Genomic DNA, 14638 nt, shown 5'->3' on the forward strand with positions numbered 1-14638 from the left:
TGAGGGCCCCAAGATCACAGGCATCCAATATCGATTTCCAGCCGTGACCCTTTCACACAGAGAGTTCCAGAATCGTTAACTCTTTTGATGAAATGATTTATTGTAGATGATGGACTCTTCAAGGTCTTCACCCTTTGACATTGAGGAACGCTACTCTGAAATCGCACCACAATCTTCTTTATTTTTCATTATTTGCAGAATGCTGAACCTTTGATAACTTTACCTCTGAGAGACTCTGCCTCTGTGAGGTGCTCTCTAATATCAAATCATCTATGTTCTGCTGTGAATGTAATATTGGTTTAGGATTCTTTGGACCGAATCACTGTAAATCATTGAATTCTGGCTTCCCATTTCTTTTCAGAATTTGGGTTGAAAATCAAACAGAAGCTTATTTTTATTTTATTTTTGTTGACTGGACGTGTGCGTATAAGATGGAAACTTTGTTAACTTTTCTTTCCCGTGTCTCCATCTGTCTTTTCAGGCGATTGTTTATGAAGGCCAAGACAAGAACCCAGAGATGTGCAGAGTGCTGCTGACACACGAGATCATGTGCAGGTGAGATGAGACTCCTCAAATCTCTCCTTTGTCCCAGGATTTTTCTCCTTACCTCTGCAACACACTTTGTTAATCTGGAGAATTCTCACCAATCAATTCCTTGTACATTTCTTACTCTATCACCCTTATTAACACCCCCCCCCCCCCCCCACACACACACACACATAAGCACACACACTGAGTAAGATGAGTTTGCGCTCTCATAGTTGTGGCTTTAATTATAATCTAAAGATTAATTTCTTTGTAAGTAGGTTGAGAGGAAAGAGGTTTATTTATAGAGGCATTTTACCGACCTATCCTATGCAATAGAAAATGTGTGTGCGGAAACACGCATGTTTGTGTGTGTGTGTCTGTGTGACGCCTGGTTAATTAGGACACAGAGAAACTCATTAGTCAATCTGAACCCTTCTGTTGTTTTGTGGCTAACAAATGGGCCTTCCTCCCCAATCTGACAATAAAATATATGCAGGGACTGACTAAAACACACACACTCACACACACACATGTTCAAGGATTTTTAAACACACACAAAGAAGTATGCATACACACGTATAGGCCTGCAAACCACAGTTATAAAAATTCAAATTTAGCACATGAATTAAGTTGCTGTTGCTCCTCGACCTTGTCACTGAAAAACTTTAACTATAACAATATAAATTGGGCTTCATCTATATGCGCGAGCAGGGATTTTAGCAGTGAAATAAGGCACTCTAATGTTTTATTCTATAGCTTGCTGAATATTCCTCAGGCTTCACTGCTGCAGAGGCTCATGAAAAATCCATTGAAATTCTGAAGTGATTTACAAGAAATCCAGAAATAAGCTGTGTTTGCCTACAGATTTTACTCCAAAGTATTGTCGTTCATCATGTTGGGAATGACTTGTGAACATGAATAAACAGTTTTTTGCAATACGTACACACCACAAACATCTGGTACAACACCCTGGCCTCCACAGCACTGCAGGATTTTTCTTTTTTAAACCTTTCCACTGGGGGAGCAACAGTGCAAAAAGCCCTGCCTCTTCATCCAGAGTAAATATCTTCAACAGCAGCTTAGGTCAAAGTCACGGCTAATGCTTCATGTTCTCACATGCTGATTCTGCAGCAGGAGCTCCGCACACAGCACAAAACACTGAAAGTGTGCACACATAGAGAGCTCAGGGTGTCCATTAATCAGTGCGGCCTATTGTCACCGTGGTGCCGGTAGCCATATGCTCCGAGCCAATCTGCCATCTCACAACGCTCCGGGACAAACACGGGAAAGGTTTTACTCCAGGAGGGATCTCTGTTATTTTTATTTTCTTTGCAAACAAACACACAAACAAAAGGGAGTGCTAAAAGTATTGAGACACTTTTAAAATGGAAAAAGAAAGCAGAATGTGTAAATAAGTGAAGCCTTATATTTAATTGATAAAAGTCAAACCATATTATGCCGAATCAAATTCATACATGACTGACCAAAGTCCTCAGGCTGCACTGCATTAAATCAGATGTGATCTTGTTGTTGGGACTATCTGTCACTGCATCCACAAAAGGGAGGCAAAGCTCTGCCATGCAAAGGGAAAAAAAACAACATTTCTGCAATCACGTGAACATTGTCTTGTGGTGGGACCGTCGTGCTTTTTTTTAACAGCACACTAACCCTGCCAGACAATACATGCATGTTGTGGAGCGTCTTGTCAGGGAAATCCTTGGTTGTTTTAGGAAGATCATGCTAAATCACTGTGATAAAAAACATGGTCCTGCATCTCCTTCATCTTCAAACCTTAAACAAAGTCAGCAACTTACAAGTTAGGTTTAAACTGAGTAATTTTAAAATAAAAATATAAATCAAACTATTTGATATGTTTTTTTTTTTTTAAACTCTTTGTTTGGATTTCCCACTGATGAGAAGTATCTATTTGACCATTTTATTACTTTATTGATGGTACAAACACAGAAATACAGCAGATGTTGACATTTAATGAGAAGTTGAGAAGTTTTGAGTTGTTTTTTTTCCATCAGATGATCAACCAAATGGGTCACAGCTATCTCTGTCGAACAAGTCGGCAGCTTGTCAGAAACCAAAGCTGTCGTTAAAGAAAGAGAAGGTGAAGTGGCATCTCCAGTTCATGCTGCTGAGACTATTGTTCAAAAAGGTTTTATGTGTGCATGTGTGTGTGTGTGTGTGTGTGTGTGCGTGGTGGCAGGAGTGTGAGATGCAGGGAGGGAGCAGATGATTAGATCACAAGGATCCAAAGCAATAAGTGCTACATTATCCCCATCCCATCCCTTGTTTTCCTATGCACCACCCCTCCATTTATAACATCTTCCACTTCTCCTCTTCCTCCTCCACCCTCCCTTAATCTCCCCTCTCCATCGACCCCATCGCCACCTCCCCCACACAGTCACCCGTCTGCCCCCACCTCCCACCCCTTCCTCCGTGCTTTCCTCTTTCCCCGTTCCCTATTTTCCAATTTCCTTATCTCCCTGCGTCTCCTCGTCTCCAACCTCTGACTGATGCTGCGTGTTTGGTGAAAGTTTCCGTGCGGTGACCCAGTTCATAGCGCAGCAGAACACACATGACAGGCGGAGCAGAGAGTGGAGACAATGAGTGAGGTGTAACGTATCAGCCCCTTTCTTTCCACCTCTGCCATCTGTGACAGTGGGAAACCTGAGATGTCTCCCCTTCCTCTTCTTCCCACCCAAACCCCTCTCTCCTCTCCTCTCCTCCCCCTCCCCCCTCTTGTTTTCCCTCCCACGCTCGCCCTTTCACGCTTTACTGCCGCTCCCCCCTGTCTTTATCCTCCTCCCTCCGACTTACACCTTTATTCATAATTGATGTGCGCAAAGAAAGCCTCTTTGACACACTTGTAGTACATTTGTGTGAATTTTTGTAAGCCAGCCAGGTTTTTTTGCTCATTGTGTAGTGTGCATCCCACCCACATACTCTTTGAGCTCTCTTTTGTGCCCTCCACCCTCCAACTCACCTGTTCATCAGTACGATTAAGTTCCAGTCAAGGTTTTGAAGACATGCACGGGCCCTTTTTCAAATTCTATCTTTTTTTAAATCCTCCCTGATGATATCTCAATGACATCATGGATTTTATTTTCCAGACTAGTCTCCTAACTGTGATTGCTTTCAAAGGCTGTGATAACATTTTAGGAGCACATAAAAACTAAATGAATGCTTTAAATCAGTGGGAATATGCTGATTAGAAACACTCTTTGTTTTAACTGTATTTTTTACACGTTTGTAAAAGGAATCACTGTTCCTTCTTTATTTACATTTTTTTTCAGTTAATTGAAGCTTTGGGGATCTTTGTCACTGCTCCCAAACAGAACTGAAAGTCATGACTGGCACTGATCAGCTACATTCAAACCACGTGCCTAATATTCTCGAGGTGCCCCTCACACCACAAAAACATCTCCGTTTGCAATCTGGATTGTTGGATCTAACGGTTGCTCCATCAGATTTTGATCCGAGGACTTCGGAGGCCAACAGGGCCATCAGGGAGTATTAGCCCACAGTTCACTGCCACTCAGTCCAGGACGTGTAAAAGCTGAGTTTGTCCACAGCTCAAAAACATGGCTGTTTCACAGCAGGTTGTTAAAAGGCATTGCTTTATGTTGTCCGTTGTTTTGTACGGGGCAGCATTCACACGGATAAAGGCGCACCCCAACTATGTCTGTTTTATTCTCAAAACCACATTTGATATCTAAACCTAACCATTTTATAGTGATGGGAAAGTAGGAAAAATGAAAGCATTTTTAAAATGTCGGCTCTTGCAGCGCTCAAACTCAGGTCTTCCGCATGCCAGTGTGTGGATCAGTGTCTCAAGCCGTCAGCTTCTACCTCCTTCCAAGTGTTTTTTTGTGCTTTCTTAAAAGTGTAACACATGTAGCACAAAGCATTGCCCTCTCGTGCCTTGCAAAGCCAAACGCAGAGCTCGCAGCCCAGTGTGCTCCTGAGCCGGCTATGTTTCTTTCATTCACTTTCTGTGTCATCCAGGAGTATTTTTAGCCTCGCTCTCAGTGTAGATCTGCTCGACAGCTTTTCAGCAGAACTCCTGTTGGCCTGTTTTCAACTGATTTGATCAAATGTGAATTTGGTAGTAAGTTCTGTATCAGCTCTGTCAACGCACATAATGTGCTGTAGCACTCCAATTTAAAAGTCTAAATTGGACCTTTCATATAAAGTACTGAAAGTTCTCTGCGTCAAACTCACTTTGCCCTGTGTCTTCTTCTCTGACTCCCTCCTCTTAGTCGGTGCTGTGACAAGAAGAGCTGTGGAAACCGTAATGAGACCCCCTCGGACCCCGTTATCATCGACAGGTACTGACTCTCACTTTGTCCCTTTCTCTCTTTCACTCTCACACACTCGATCAGACACATGCTGCACTGACCTGTTTGAATGGCGGCGTGGGACGGGCTGTTTGGGCGTTTAGATGAGATGCTGTCACTCCTGAGACAGATGCTCCTTAGATTGGATCAGGGAAACATTTGAGGCACACGCTTTGCATTTAAACAGCACGACTTATGGTCTGTGATGAAAGTTCACACACACTCACTCAGAGGGAATGTACAGCTGGACATCAGTGTGTTCTCACTGATCTGTGCAGATGCCTAAATGTGCATCAGCAGCTCAGATGAAACCGCACAGAAACACTTAAGCACATCTCAGACTTGAGTGGACAAACGGTGCTGAAATGAGTGTGCGTTTCCTCTGCGTGATGCAGAATACAAAGGCTGTGTGTCGCTCTTCTCTTGCATCTGTCTGTCTGACTTCCTGTCTGTCTGTCAGACTGAAGTTATCCCTCCCATAACGCCCATCCCACCCCTCTCTCCGTCTCTCCTGCAGAAGCACAGAAAAATGGGTCACCAGCAAAGAAAAAAGTGACAGAGAAAAACTAAAAGGAGATCCAACGTCATTTTAATCTCATTTCATCTTGGCAGTTGTTTTAACCCTCTGTGAGCAGTTCTGAGTGCAGACACATCAGTGTGTGTTGAGTAAGTCAGGGGGAGAGGAGTGAAGTGTTCTCATCACTGTCACCACATTACTGCCAAACATGCTCACAAGCAGCACAATATAAAAGACACCTCAACTAACTGCGCAGCATCTTCACTTCATGTAGATTCATATGAAAAAAATCTTTTTTTTATTTTTTCTCAGGACCACCAGATACAATGTGTTTTTTAACACCTCTTTTCAACGTATATTAATGCCACCAAATGGGCACATCAGGTGAAATATACCGTTTTCCTTCTCATCAAACCAAATCAGATGTTCCAGTGGGTCTCTCTTGTTCTGCTGCCAGTCTTTATCAGTATCTCATTCTAATATCTTGAACTTACCATGATTTATTCACCCACAAACAGTGATTCTCTGTCTTTGCTATGCGTGATTACACACGAGCAGGAGTTATATCTGTCGTCTCTCTGCCATCAGACGCTTCTCTTTGAACCTAAAAACACTTTTTCTCTCTCTTTTGTGTGTAATATACTGATTGTAATGTTCCATATTCTGTCAGGGGGGAGGGATGTGAGCCTAAGAGAACATTTCATAGGAGGAAAAATTAGTAAATGTCCCAGCACGTACAATGTGTCACCAGCATTTTTTTTTCTGTTTTCCAGTTAAATTATTTACTCCAAAATACCATAAAAAATACCTATAAAGCAACTTTTTTGTTTTCTGAGGTCATAAACTGCCTACTATAGATGTCGTATTGCACAAGACATATATAACAACACTTTGAGATAAAATGTAATTAATTTAAATTTAGTTTGGGAACTGTAATGATTGAGGGGTACGTATAACATTGTATGTGTGTGTTTATGAAGGGCATCATAGTATTTCTATAGCACAGCCCTGTTCCTCTGTTTTTGCAGGCTGTCTCAGACATCTCAGTTTACATCCCATTATACATTTGCCTGGAAGGTGTGTGTGTGTGTGTGTGTGTGTGTGTGTGTGTGTGTGTGTGGATGGTTGGGCTGCTGAAAAGGATAGCTGATATATTAGACAAACCAAGAAAATAAAAGATGCAAGAAATAACGTGTGCTGTACTGGACTGTTTGGAGCATAGATGTTCAATGACAATTAGAATATGCGTGTGCGTGTGTGTGTGTGTGTGTGTGTGTGTGTGTGTGTTTGTCATTTTCTAAGGCTGAAAGAGAGAAGCAGAGTGAATTCTGGGAGATGTCAGGGAACTTGGTCAGGATGGAATGTCAAGGTTACCGTGGATACCGTGGGATACTTCCTGTTGCCCCCCTCCACTTTGCAGGGTTTCACAGCCTCTTGGTGTAACATCTGGAACTCTGCTGTCTGACCCAAACATGTGGAAGGAAAGAGACACAGGAAAACAGCTTTAAGTGTGTCACTGATGGTAAACACAAGTAAAGTCCAGCAAAAATAAGACGCAGAATTAAGGAGCAATCCACTTTAGCTCAGAGTTTAACTCTTTAGCCTGTTTTCTTCCTGTTCGTGAGTGATCCCACAAATCACTGTGACAATAATAAGCAAGGTTCATCCATTTTTGGTGAACATCTCCATTGGCTGTGCTTTCTCACAGCTCTCAGCATCATCGTTCTTATTGGTGTCTGGGTTTGATTGACAGCAGCTGGCAGGCTGAGCCCAGGCAGGGGAAGGACATGCAAAGTAAACAGACTTGCCACATTTTACAGACTATCAGGCAAACAATGGATTCTTTGCAGTGGAATGGAAAAACACGCCTGCATCTAAGCAGACCAAAACAGACCATACACAGGAGAGCTTATTTACTCTTTGATTTACTGCAGCAGCTTTTTATCCACACAGCCTGCTAACTAATGTTAGTGGGGAGCATTTTCACGACCAATGTTTGTCAGACTTTCAGCGCTCACTGATTGCATCTTGCACAAAGGTCAATTTCTCCCAGTCCACACCGAGATTTAATGGGACCTTTCACCAAGTATCATGAAATTCAGCTCAGGAGTTTTTTGTGTAGTTCTACTCAGAACGAGCAACAGCCCCATGCCTCTGCCTCATCTCTGACCTTAGTGGTGGAATAAGTCACGATGCAGGACAAGTCATATTCATTATTTTAATAAGATTAAAGAAGGAAAGCTCATTTAGGTTTAAAACCTAAAGCTTTTGAGAAGCTGTCGTCTGTATTTAGTCAAACACTGTTTACTGATTTTTGTAAAATCCAGTAATTAAAGAAATTATTTGACACATTTTCTCTCTTATCTTTTCCTCCATGCAAATGGCCACTTCTATCTCTGAAGGTGCACATATGCAGCAGTTCTGCTGTTACAGTTGGCTGTAATTTTACCTACACTGAGGAGAGATTATCAGCTGTGGGAGGCAAATCCAACAGAAATATCAAGCGAGTGCAGTTATGTCGAGTCATGCTGTGCCATGAGAAGGACATGTGGTATTTAAGAAGGCCCGTCACAGTCTTTCTCCGTAAATCAGTGAAACACAACATGAGTTCAGCTTTCTGAAAGCTTCCAACTACTTCCACAGCTTCTGTCCTGCCATATGTCATACAATGTGCCATAATATTCCGCTTTAAAATGTCAGCCATGCAGGTGTGTTCCTGTCGCCCCCCACGGTTAGTGCGTAGCATGCGGGGTAAACAGCTTTTCCTTTTATAATTGAAAATATTTCCTTTCCCATTTAATACGCTGGGATAGGAGATGCATTAAGTTGGGAGAATGATATTATATATTCAGTAAACCAGAGAGTGCAGCCTGTGTTTATCACACCGTAACAAACACCCTGCCGGCCACTGCATTTATTTATGGGTACAAATATGTGAAGGAATGGTAAAAGGCAGCTTTTGCATGTGACTGACAGCTCATCGCATGGTGTCAGTGAAGACGTCAGTCCGTGTGTGCATTTGTGTGCCTGACTGACAGCTGGCTCATCGTTCCATGTGTGTGTGAACATGTGTGAGAGAGAGAGTGTGTGTGGCCCAGTTAATCCTTGTTGTGGCGCAGTGTGTGTCCCACTGTTTCTCAGGGTTAATGTAGGGTTAACGACATGCAACGATATCCTATCATACGCCTGCTTGACTCCAAAAGAGCTACATCCACTCTCCTCTCTGAGCGTGTGTGTGCCTGTGTGTGAGGCTTCCATTCAGACTCGCCGTGTAAAACTCGCTGTCTATCCAACCACATTGTCATCGGTGCTTTTTTGTTTCTTCTCAAATTCACTTCCCCCTCCTGCATTCATAATTCCCCTCCTCTATCCTGCCGTTCCTCCGCCTCATGGATTCTCTCTGCACCTTTCTTGCCTCTCTTTCCTTCTTTGACTCTGTTTCAGTCTCCTCATGGCCCTCGGGGGTTACCTACCTCACTGCTTAGCTTGCTGCATGTTTAGACTTCCACAATTGGCTTAATAAGCTCAGGCTGTGTGTGCATTTGTGTGTGTAGTTTCAGGGGGTTATGGTCTCAGGCGGTGTGTGTTCAGGGCTTAGATCAGTGTCAAGACTTGAGGTGGGCAGTTCGAAAGTGTGTCTGTGTGTGTGTGTGAACCAGAGTATGCAGGGGGTGTCATGTGAACCAGTGTGTGTCGTCCCGGAGTCTAAAGGGGCCCACATAAGCCTGAGGGTTTAAGGGGTTCCCTGTCTGTCTGTTGGTGTGTGTGTGTGTGTGTGTGCATGCGTGCGTGCGTGCGTGCGTGCGTGCGTGCGTGCGTGCGTGCGTGCGTGCGTGCGTGCGTGTGTGTGTGTGTGCGTGAGAGTGTGTGTGCGTGCGGGGAGTTAAGAGGGTCACAGCTTGAGGAAGAGATGATGGGAACGAGGAAGGGATGGAGGAACGATAGGACCAGGAGGTGACCATGATGAGACAGCATTTACGGGGGGCAAAGGGAAGAGGGGAGAAGAGGAGGAGAAGGAGGAGAAGGAGGAGGGTGGATGCTTGTTAAGGCAGTCAGAGGTGAGACGAGGAGGAGGAGAAGGAGGAGCAAAGCAAGGTTTGTTTCAGGGGATAAGAGCTTCAGTCTGGGGAGTCCTGTCAATCACTGAGCATTGGGTAGGTGGAGGCGGGGGCGCTGTCAATCAGCTGGAAGAGGAGGGAGGGGAGGAGCAGGAGGGGAGAAAGTGAAGAAAGACGACAGAGGGAGCAAGGGTTCTAAACGATGTCTTCATCTTTTCTGCCTTTGTCTTCCTCACTCTCTGTCTCACTCACTTGTCCCAGTTACCAAAATATCTCTGCCAACCTGGAATGGCACTGTTCGCTCAACTGCCACCGTCTGACATGTGCACACGCACACACACACACACATGCACACACACACACACACACACACACACACACACACACACACACACACACACACACACACACACACACACACACACACACACACGCACACACACACACACACATCTGAAACAGATTATGGGTTCATTTCCCTCCTCCTGCCTTGACCTGTCCTCACTGCTCTCATCCCTGATTGCCTTCCTTTCTTTCAGCTCTTCATCCTCTTGAATCTGAATTATCTGCTTGAGATGACCACAGTTAGGTACAGCAGAGTTAAGCTAGGAAATAATGTATTACAAAACATGTGGAAATGTCACAATATGTCAAATTAATTAACAATTGGTTTGAAATTCAACTTAAATTCAATATAAATATAATCTTAAATGTGTCTCTGAAGATGGAACATATTTTCCAATCCAAACAATGAAGTTCTAAGAGATTACTTGTTTTTTTGCACAGTTTCACGACACAGCCCAAAGATTTTGAGGATTTAAGTCATTCTTTTGTTTTCAGGAGAGCTCGATGTTTGGTTGTGTGACACAATGCAGTGGTAAAATGACTTGAATAAACCCGCATGATAAATAAACATATATATGATAAAGACGAGACCTCAGCTGAAGCCCAGGACACTTTCATGTGTTGTTCTGTCTCAGCTTGTTTGATGACTCGTCACCAGGCAGAAAAAGGAGATTTTTAGATGTCGTAAGAGAGTCTGCTTTCCGGCAAGCAGGACGTTTCCTTGTTTTAAAGGCTACTCAGGTGGTTTGGGTGCTTAAACGTAACCACACAGCGCAGGATAAAACAAATGTGCGTCAGAAAATGACGCAGGGAGACTGTCAGGTCACATTTTCCCATCTGTTCCCGCTGAAGCTCCATTACTTTAAGCGCCTGCTTGCTTTTGTGTGCTAATTTTTCTATCCGTGTTCTGTCAACATGTGACGGCTGTGCAGAGGAAATGCAGCTGTGCGGAGAGTCAGCCTTGTCTTGGCCACATTGAGCTTTGTTCATAGTTCATAGGTTCTCTGAGTTCAGGGTGTTCATGTCATTTATCGCACGCTCTCGGATTGTAATCCAAAGTGGATTTGTCTTTCTGTTGTGGAGGGTCCTTTGGGTCCTTTGGGCGCTTTGGTTGGTTTGTGGAACTCAAACAGTAAAATTCTCTCACTTGTTGATTGGAGGCTTTTTCTGCAGCATTCTTTCCCCATTGCTCACGTTCATATACGTTATTGTTAAAGGTTGGCAGCTGCATTGGCTATGATGAAGCGTGTTGGGAATTATTCACACGACTTCCATAATGCCAGCGTTCCTTTTTAAACCTTTTTTTTTTCCTGTTTTGTGTGTTTGTGAGTGTGCAGATATGAGAGGGAGATAACGCTATGTTTTATTCATTTCTCTCATTTAGTGTCTCAGCGTGCACCTGTCCCAGCATTTCGAAGCTTAGAATTCACTTTACTTGCTGATAAATTTTAACTGCCTGTTTTAATGGGCACACACACGCTGTACTCATAGTAGTTTTTTGTTGGCTAAGGTTCTAAAACTAATTCTAAAAGCTCACTGAGAGCTGGACAATTGTTGTCAGTTTGGAATCCTTTAGTGTTCCCTCTTTCTCTTTATTCATCTAATTTTCATTATCTCGTTGTTTTCTTTGACTTAATGTTTGTCTCTCCATATTAGATGAAGTACTTGTCTGTAATCCTCTTTTCCTTTCCTTCCCCCAACAAGTATGTAAGGGCCGGGCTTTGAAGCCAGTGAGAGACCTTGAGAAGAATGTTGTCTTATTTGTTCATTTATTTTTAGTAGAGAAGGAGGTAGAGAGCTGAGGAAAACAAGTTTCTTTCTCCATCTTTATGTGTTTGGGTTATAGGAATGAGGGGGGAGATATTAGTTTAAACATTGCCATGGGGCACAACTGGAGAGGGTCCACAAAGATGTGTAATGTGTGTTTGCAATCTCCTCCCTGACACACACACACACACACACACACCCTTTTCCTTATGCTGTTCTCCTTGTTTCCTCCTCTTTCACCTCTCTCATCCTCCCTTTCCTGCCTTCCCGTTCCTGTGTTTCGCTATACAGCCCCCAACACACACACGCACACACACGCACACACACACACACACACACACACACACACACACACACACACACACACACACACACACACACACACACACACACACACAAACACACGCACACACACACACACACATGTGTGGGATCACGTTACCCTAAAAGCTACAAACACTGACATGATAGCCTCACACTCACATTTTTCAGTCTGTTCCTGTTGGAGCTGTTGTGATGCTTTGATGAGTGTTGTCAAAAACTATAACTGGTTATGAGTTGTGTGAAAGCTTCAGTGGATTTGTGAAAATATATGAATTCTACAACTTTACTGCATTTTGGACAACAAGTCTAATAAGTGCACCCAATCATAGATCAAATCTATGTTGGTCCAAAGAGCAGAAGTGTTGTGATAAATGCATCTACCAAAAGGATCTTTGCAGACACACACAGTTTCATTCATAGTGCAGTTTAGATACGCTTTGATCTGTAATGTCAACACATCCATGCTGGAAGAAGACAAATCCAGAAGAGCAGGAAGAGGAGTTCCTAAGCTGGCCAAACAGCATAAAAGAGAAAGGAAAAATGATGTTGTCAATATGTTGAGTCAGACCTACTCCCCCAATGAAGAATGATAAATGTGTCCATAAAGTTGAGTCTGCTCGCACAATCTAACCTTAAAGAGATGTGTGTGTCAGTATTTTAAATGCAGGAGGCGGAGGCCAGAGCTCTCTATTTTCGTAGAATCAGACGCTCTCTTGACAGGCATGCATAACCTAAAAGCCACTGAGAAAAGTTTTTCTGCATCTAAACCAACTCAAACCTCAAAAATGTTAGAGTGGTTTGAGTGAGAGCCATATCATGGACATTTAGACACTTATGAATCAGAAAGTTGTTTATTTTGTTACTATCCTTTCTTAACTGCTCAGCGGCAGAACATCCGTGCTGCGACATGTCCGTGGTACTACCAGCACCTAACCCTAACCCCGATGCATAAGTGAGGGGCTGGAAATATCCACAGGACAGCATTCACCCAAACCTCCGCCTAGGATGCACCTAGGACAACACTAAAAGAATATGAGACTTCATGTGATTTGTAGAAAGTACAAAGAATATGTTTTAATCCCTCACAAAGAAGTCTTGCTTTCTAACCCTAAACAGAGGTGTTCCTGTCAGTTGTGGTTGTTTTATTGACTGAACATAACTCAGAGTTGAAAGAGTAATTTTCACGTCATTATCAAACATGCGTTCCATAGCTGAATGGCTGAAGGCGTTGCACATGACTGCAACACCCAGCCCTTTCTCTCTCTCGATATGAGTGGCTTGTTAAAAGGAACACCTGAGAATGATGCTTGCTCCGACGTGGAAATGGTCAGAAGGGTCGTATTTCCCTTCGGACAGTTGTGGGGGCGGTACTCTGGAGGATTTCTGTAATTGGTCGAATGTAAGGGTTTGAACAAATGACCTATTCGGTTGTTTCAACTGGAGCACGTGTTGACCTTCAAATCCCAATGTTTCTCTCCAAAATTCCGGTTAAACTGAAAGTGGCTGCGCGGCGGGATGACAAAGGGCGCCGCCATCAGTGAAATTGGACACACGAGTCCAGCAACCCATTAAATTTTTTCTAGCTTACTGCCATGAAATTCCATACAGGCATATTTTTGAATAAAACATGCCGACCATACATCGGCTGAATTTGTGGACCTGACTAAAATAACTTGAAGCCGTGAGCCTTACTGTGTGTGACTGTGTGTTATGCTGCACATAATGTAGGAAAAGGCAGAAACAGTGAAAAAGAGGTCTTAGCTGAGCAGCTAATCAACCTACTGTTTGTCTGATTTAGTTACTCTGCCGATTGATCAACAAAGTTACCAATTAACTCACAGAGTGATTGTGTGATCATGGACTGGCTTCAGTTTCTGTCTGGCAAGCTAACACAAGCCGAGCTGACGTCCAGTGAGTGTTTGTGTGGTATGTGGATAACCTCCTGGTGGGCGATGAGCCTGTGGTTAAAGGCCTCTGGGTGCCTGCACAGAGATCTCTCTGACGTCCTCCCGTTGCTGGACAGCCATTAGTCTCTCTCTCTCTCTCTCACACACACAGACACACACACACATGAAATTAAGGGGGGAAACACAGTGGCTCATTCACGATAGGTGGTTGACGGTGGCGTGTGCGCATGTGTGCGTGAATATCTTAAGCTCTGTCATTAAAAGGCAAACAAATTTAGTTTATCTGGAAACTCCCTGCACACACACACACACATGTTAACAGACACACTGATGAGGACGGGAATTTTCCCTCCACCACAAAGTGAACTGGTGGTTGAGGTGTTTTGGAAGGCTGTGCTGGAGAGTGTTTACTTACTGTACGAGAGTTTGTACAACTGTAAAAAGGAATTTGTAGAGGAGAGGAGAGGGGTGGAGAGGGGAGGAGGGCACAAATGTGCCAGCCATGCATCATTTCATTATTAATAGCCGTGTCGGAATAAAAATGCTAACCTTGTCTGATCTAACGGACGGCTGAGTCTGCAAGCGCTACACTCTCCTGTGTGTGCTGGAGGGTCCACGGTGAGGTCTTGTTTCCCTTTGTTAGGGCCGTGCGGGGTGAGCTGGTGAAGTCATCCTAACCCACACAGGTATAAATATCTGTGTGTGTGTTGGGGCAGTGTTTCCCGTGCAGAGCACAGCAGGAAGAGAGCACCAGTGTCCCGCAGAGAGGGGCATTGTTATCTACCTCCGAACACACACAAATGCATCACCCCTCCCAGACTGAGCTGCCTGATCTACCCACTG

General features: G+C 43.7%; 1 protein-coding gene across 3 annotated transcripts in view; it reads left to right on the top strand.

Moving 5' to 3' along the window:
• Positions 1 to 14638, top strand: part of LOC142401426 (transcription factor COE1-like) — an 88598-nt gene that overhangs the window by 10992 nt on the left and 62968 nt on the right. For all 3 annotated transcript variants that reach the window (XM_075486838.1, XM_075486839.1, XM_075486840.1), the window contains exons 5-6: positions 482 to 555; positions 4800 to 4868. In XM_075486838.1, the coding sequence (XP_075342953.1) occupies positions 482 to 555; positions 4800 to 4868 (143 nt within the window). The remainder of the gene's footprint in view (positions 1 to 481; positions 556 to 4799; positions 4869 to 14638) is intronic.

Source organism: Odontesthes bonariensis, chromosome 16, assembly GCF_027942865.1.
Source record: "Odontesthes bonariensis isolate fOdoBon6 chromosome 16, fOdoBon6.hap1, whole genome shotgun sequence".
Lineage (NCBI taxonomy): Eukaryota > Metazoa > Chordata > Actinopteri > Atheriniformes > Atherinopsidae > Odontesthes > Odontesthes bonariensis.